The sequence below is a fragment of the Ammodytes marinus genome (genome assembly GCF_949987685.1).
Source record: "Ammodytes marinus genome assembly, chromosome: 10".
Taxonomy (NCBI): Eukaryota; Metazoa; Chordata; class Actinopteri; order Uranoscopiformes; family Ammodytidae; genus Ammodytes; species Ammodytes marinus.
In genome coordinates, this window is record NC_137214.1 from 32,038,146 (window position 1) to 32,043,145 (window position 5,000).

Consider the following 5,000-nt stretch of genomic DNA (forward strand, 5'->3'; position numbering starts at 1 on the left):
TTTAAATGCTTCATAATACACTTAAAAACACCATAGTAAGCGCACTATATATGGAGAAAATCCGTTATGAGATTTCAGGGAAAGCAGAGAAGTTTAAACAGACATGTCAGCCTTTCCTGGACTATATAACAGCGCTGAAGGGACCTACATACTTGACACCTCGTTGACTTTTTATTTTCTGCTTAACATTTACCTTTTAGTTTAAACAATGTCCTTAGAAACCTGTAAAGTAGAGTACACGCCATGTTAGTTGTTTATTTTGTTTTGTCTTTTGTTTGTGTGTTCACTTTTTCAGTTGTGTGTTTGTGTTCTTTGTAAAAAAAATTTATTTGAAAAAAAGAAAAAATGCGACTATTGCTTTAATATTGAGATGGGATTTTCGTTCGTACGAGAATGATGCAATTTAGGCAAAATATGAACGTTTTGTTTCAACACTGGCATTCAAATTCAATTAAATAAATTGGAAAATGTAAAAATTCACGTTTTTTTTATTGATTTCTGGGCAATGGTAAAATGCATGTATATCTCTTGGTGCTTTTTTAATTGTGGGCCGATCTATATAATCTATCTCTTTTTAATTGTTTCCTATTCAATTAACAACAGCCGTTAATGTAATGCTAATTTGCTTAACTGCCATTTCCCTAATGAAGGCCTCGCGTCACGGGCCAATCAGCATAAGGCCCACGAGACGTTTAACTGCCACAATAATATTCATAAAAATAATATCAAAGACAGAGACACATACTCTTCACTATATAGTTATTTCGATTTATTCGTTTTTTTCTGCTTATTTTCATATAAGTTTTACTATTTACAAATGTTACGTTTATTTCAATAATAGCCTTATATTAATCAACTTTAGCCTAATTGTATGGCAGCTTTCATACAAGGAATACAGCGCAAAATTGCTATAGAATGATATTGAATTGCATGCACTACAACCAAGCCTCATAAGAATAGACGTAACATGAACGTAGCTTTGACAATAATAGTAAACAAATAAAATAAATAGATAGATGGATAGATGTTGTGCATATATCTGATTTTCTCTGCTTGTTTCAACTCCAATTTGTTTCATTTGTGTGCGCTTCTTTCACGGACTGTTTAAAAAAAAATCAATACACCTCATCCCGCTAAAATACGTTTCACCCTTTAGCCTAAACAAACCCCAATTGAGCCCAATTTTTAAACTATTCTAATGTCATATAAAACCTACATTAACACATTTACGAGCCATTTAAAAGAAAAAGACTATAGCCTACACACTTTATTGAAGAAAATCATACGTCGCCCTGATATGGACAGTATAGTATTAAATTCACACATCCACCCGCTAACACACTTTTCACCTTATATCCTAAACAAACCCGTATTTGAGCCCAATTTAAGCTATTGCAATATAATATGATGTTACATTTTCCAGCCATTTAAATAAATAAATAGGCTACACACTTTATTGAAGAAAATCATACGAAGCCCCAACGTGATCCGATCCCAATTTTTTCTTTCAATCTAGCTGAAAAAAATTGCTGTTTTCATCAAATTATTGATTTTTCATTATTTCAAATGATACTTGTATGTATTTGAGGCATTTATTTGTATTGTGCCTATTACAAACCTGCCTAATGTCCTGTCCATTCTCGGTTTAATACACGTTCAACATTATTTGGCCCCCTCCGAAAAAAAATGCCTTCAGTAGCTTATTTTGGGGCTCCCCATTTCACGCTTCCTGCTTTTCCATACAGAGTTCTATATCACTAAATTATTTCTCTTTTAATATGATGAAGACGTGTGTAAAACATAAAATAAAATGAAAATATTCCCACACAAAATAATCCCTACACTTTTCCCAACCTATTCATGCTATGAAAGTTGTATTTTCGTATGTTTAATGTACAGCCCTTTAAACGCAATTTTTGTGTGTGTGAAATTTGCCTACACCAGCTTACGTTTTGAATGATTGATTGATTAATAATAGGCAATACATACTCATAGGCTAGACGGTAGAAATATAAAGATATAAACCCTACAATTTCCATGCTTAATCTTATTTATTTGCATATTTTACAATAGTTTAAATCGTATTTTTACTGCACAAAAATCCACTTAAAATAATAATAAAAATAATCAATACATTTTGCTTCATTGACCTGCTGTGGTGCTGCTATAGTTGACTACTCATAGGCTAGATGGTAGAACTGTAAAGATATAGAGCCTAAGCGCTATACAATTTTCCTGCATAATCGTATTTCCTTGTTTGTTTTAACATGTTAATTGCATTTTATTGAGCCCAAAAATCCCCTTTCCAAAAAAATTATCCATAAACGTTGCTTCATCTACCTGCTGTGGTGGAGCTAGAAGCCCTTGGTTGGTCGGCGGTGGTTCCGTGTGATTCTCCCCCGCCTGTGCGTCTCTTCTGTCGGCCACGGCGTTTGCGAAGTGCCGCTGTTTTCCAGTGGTTGTTCCGCTACCTCCATCACCTTCAAGCATCATTTCGTGACTGTCTGGACCGACCACTACAACCACGGTTTGAATGGATTCTGGTACCGATCTATCCGCCATTGTATTTCACTGTCCTTTTCCCATAAAATTAAGCAAAAATGTCTCGAAAAAATGTTTTTTTTAGCGGGATCTTTTGAGCGTCGCCGTCATGTCCTTGTGATTAAGTTCTCAACACCTCCCACTAAAAAATCCAGGTGTTTTCAGGCAGGTAAAGTAAAGTTGTCCAGGTTTACTGTCCGTTTCTTGAAAGCAATGTTAAAGTTCTTCGCTTAAAAAAAAACAGCGCTGACTTTGGCTTCGATTCCCCCTCAGTACGTCTATGGGGGAAAGCCCTTAGGCAAAAAGAAGACCCTTAAAGAATGCTAAATGCGTAAATACCTCCAGATAGGCTTACGCAAGGATAAAAAGCGTGCGCTAAGTGTAGCCTAATGTTGTGCTATTTGTAATTTTTTAACTAGTAATATTCAATGTTTAATTTTTGTTTTTGTGGTCCTCCGATTTTTTCATCTTCAAGGGAGAAGTGTGTCCGCTGATGTGACGTCTAGTGTGTGTCGTGTCTTGTCGCCTACTGCGCTGTTATCCCCTTTACTGGCTCACACACGCACACACACACACACACACACACACACACACACACACACACACACACACACACACACACACACACACACACACACACACACACACACACACACACACACACACACACACACACACACACACACACGCACACACAGGCTATAACTTACACACTACGCACGCGGACATAAACTCCGAGTGCCGACCTCATAGGAAGCTGATGACAGCGGAGTTGAAGGCGGATCTATCTCTCCAATAGTTCAAACTGTTATAGCGCTCTCTCTCTCTCTCCCTCCCTCTCTCTCTCTCTCCCTCTCTCCCTCTCTCTCTCTCTCTCTCTCTCTGTCTCTCTTTCTCTCTCTCTCTCGCTCTCTCTCCCTGTGTGTGTGTGTGTGTGTGTGTCTCTCTCTCTCTCTCTGTGTCTCTCTGTCTCTCCCTTTCTCTCCCTGTCTCTCTATGTGTGTGTGTCTCTCTCTCCCTCTCTCTCTCTCTCTGTGTATGTGTCTCTATCTCACTGGCGTTCTCTCGCTCTCTCTCTCTCTCTCTCTCTCTCTCTCTGTCTGTCTCTCTGTCTTTCTCTCTCGCTCTCTCTTGCGCGCGCTCTCAACGCCTTTTTTGGTTTTCAGCAGCCGGCCCCTTGAGGACCCCCTACGTATATATCGCTCCCCCTGTGTGTGTGTGTGTGCGTGCATGCCTGTGTCTGTGCATATGCGTGCGTGTGTCTGTGCATGTGTGCGTGTGTGTGTGTGTGTGTGCGTGCGCGCCTGCTTATTTATGCATTCCCACTCAACTCGCGCGCTTGTAATTGGCTACAAATGAATCCCACTTCCACTAATGGTCTATTATCTGAACCAGGGGCGGAGGGAGGGATGTTGGGGTCCAAGGGAGACACCTCATAAGGGGCCCCACATGTCCCCTTTATAACCAGCCCTGCGTTCCAATCCCCATACTTCCATACTATTTAGTACACCAGAAAAAGATTTAGGATGTCCCAATACATGCACTACATCAATTGTAGTATGCTGAAAATACAAAAATGCCCCACTAACTCCAATAGCATTTTGGAGTATTTGTCTTTATTCTTGACATTTCTCGACATAATAAAAAAACAAATATTCCTTATCTGTTTTTTTTTCTCTCCTGTCTGTGGCCCTAAAACTCTTCTGTACTTTAGTATGTAGTGTAGTAAAAAGACTAAAACTCTTCTGTACTTTAGTATGTAGTGTAGTAAGAAGAAAGAGTATGTGATTTGGAACGCAGGGCTGGTGTATCTACGAAAGGAAGATTCTTTTCTCCCACAAAATGAACTTAAAAACGTGTGCCGCAAAATCCTACACACTGCAATAGATACATTTTTAAAATTTCTTAAAGGAATACTTCACTCATACAGGACCGGCATTCTATCATTATAAAATCACTATTATAATATAATGAATGAGGTTTTTCTTCCCTCAGTCTTCCCTCAGTCTTCCCTTGGCCCAGCTGTCCTGTTAATCCTAACCCTACATTTTACCATGAGTGATGTCATGCATGGTGAAATGTGGGCGTCCTCACAAAGGGAGGGGTTAGCAAGGGAGCGTTGACATCTAAAATCTCAACACTAGATAACGTAAAATACACCTCAACTACGCAATGCACCTTTAAGTGTTGACTTGAAATGGAAAAGTTCCTTATACGGATTTACATCTGAGATTTGTTGTACCATATATATCATGCATCAGGCATTTTAGCCACTTTATTTTATAGACACAAACACTAATATAGTTCTTTTGTATTATTTTTCATATTTTATATTTTTAAAGATAATTTTTTGTCATTTTCAAGCTTTATTAGACAGTACAGAGTTGAAATGGGGAGACAGAGAGAGAGAGAGAGAGAGAGAGAGAGAGAGAGAGAGGACCTGCAGTAAAGGTCCACGG

At 38.6% G+C, this 5,000-nt stretch overlaps 2 protein-coding genes across 10 annotated transcripts in view; both read right to left on the minus strand.

The window, feature by feature from the left end:
- The window catches only part of nkx1.2lb (NK1 transcription factor related 2-like,b), a gene marked incomplete at both ends in the record, with an annotated part of 10,145 nt that extends 7,655 nt beyond the window's left edge, over positions 1-2,490 (minus strand). The window contains one exon of the mRNA XM_080035646.1: positions 2,341-2,490. Within this exon, the coding sequence (XP_079891772.1) occupies positions 2,341-2,490 (150 nt within the window). The remainder of the gene's footprint in view (positions 1-2,340) is intronic.
- LOC307256516 (scavenger receptor cysteine-rich domain-containing protein DMBT1-like) overlaps positions 1-5,000 on the minus strand; it is a 394,296-nt gene that overhangs the window by 236,457 nt on the left and 152,839 nt on the right. The window lies entirely within an intron of this gene.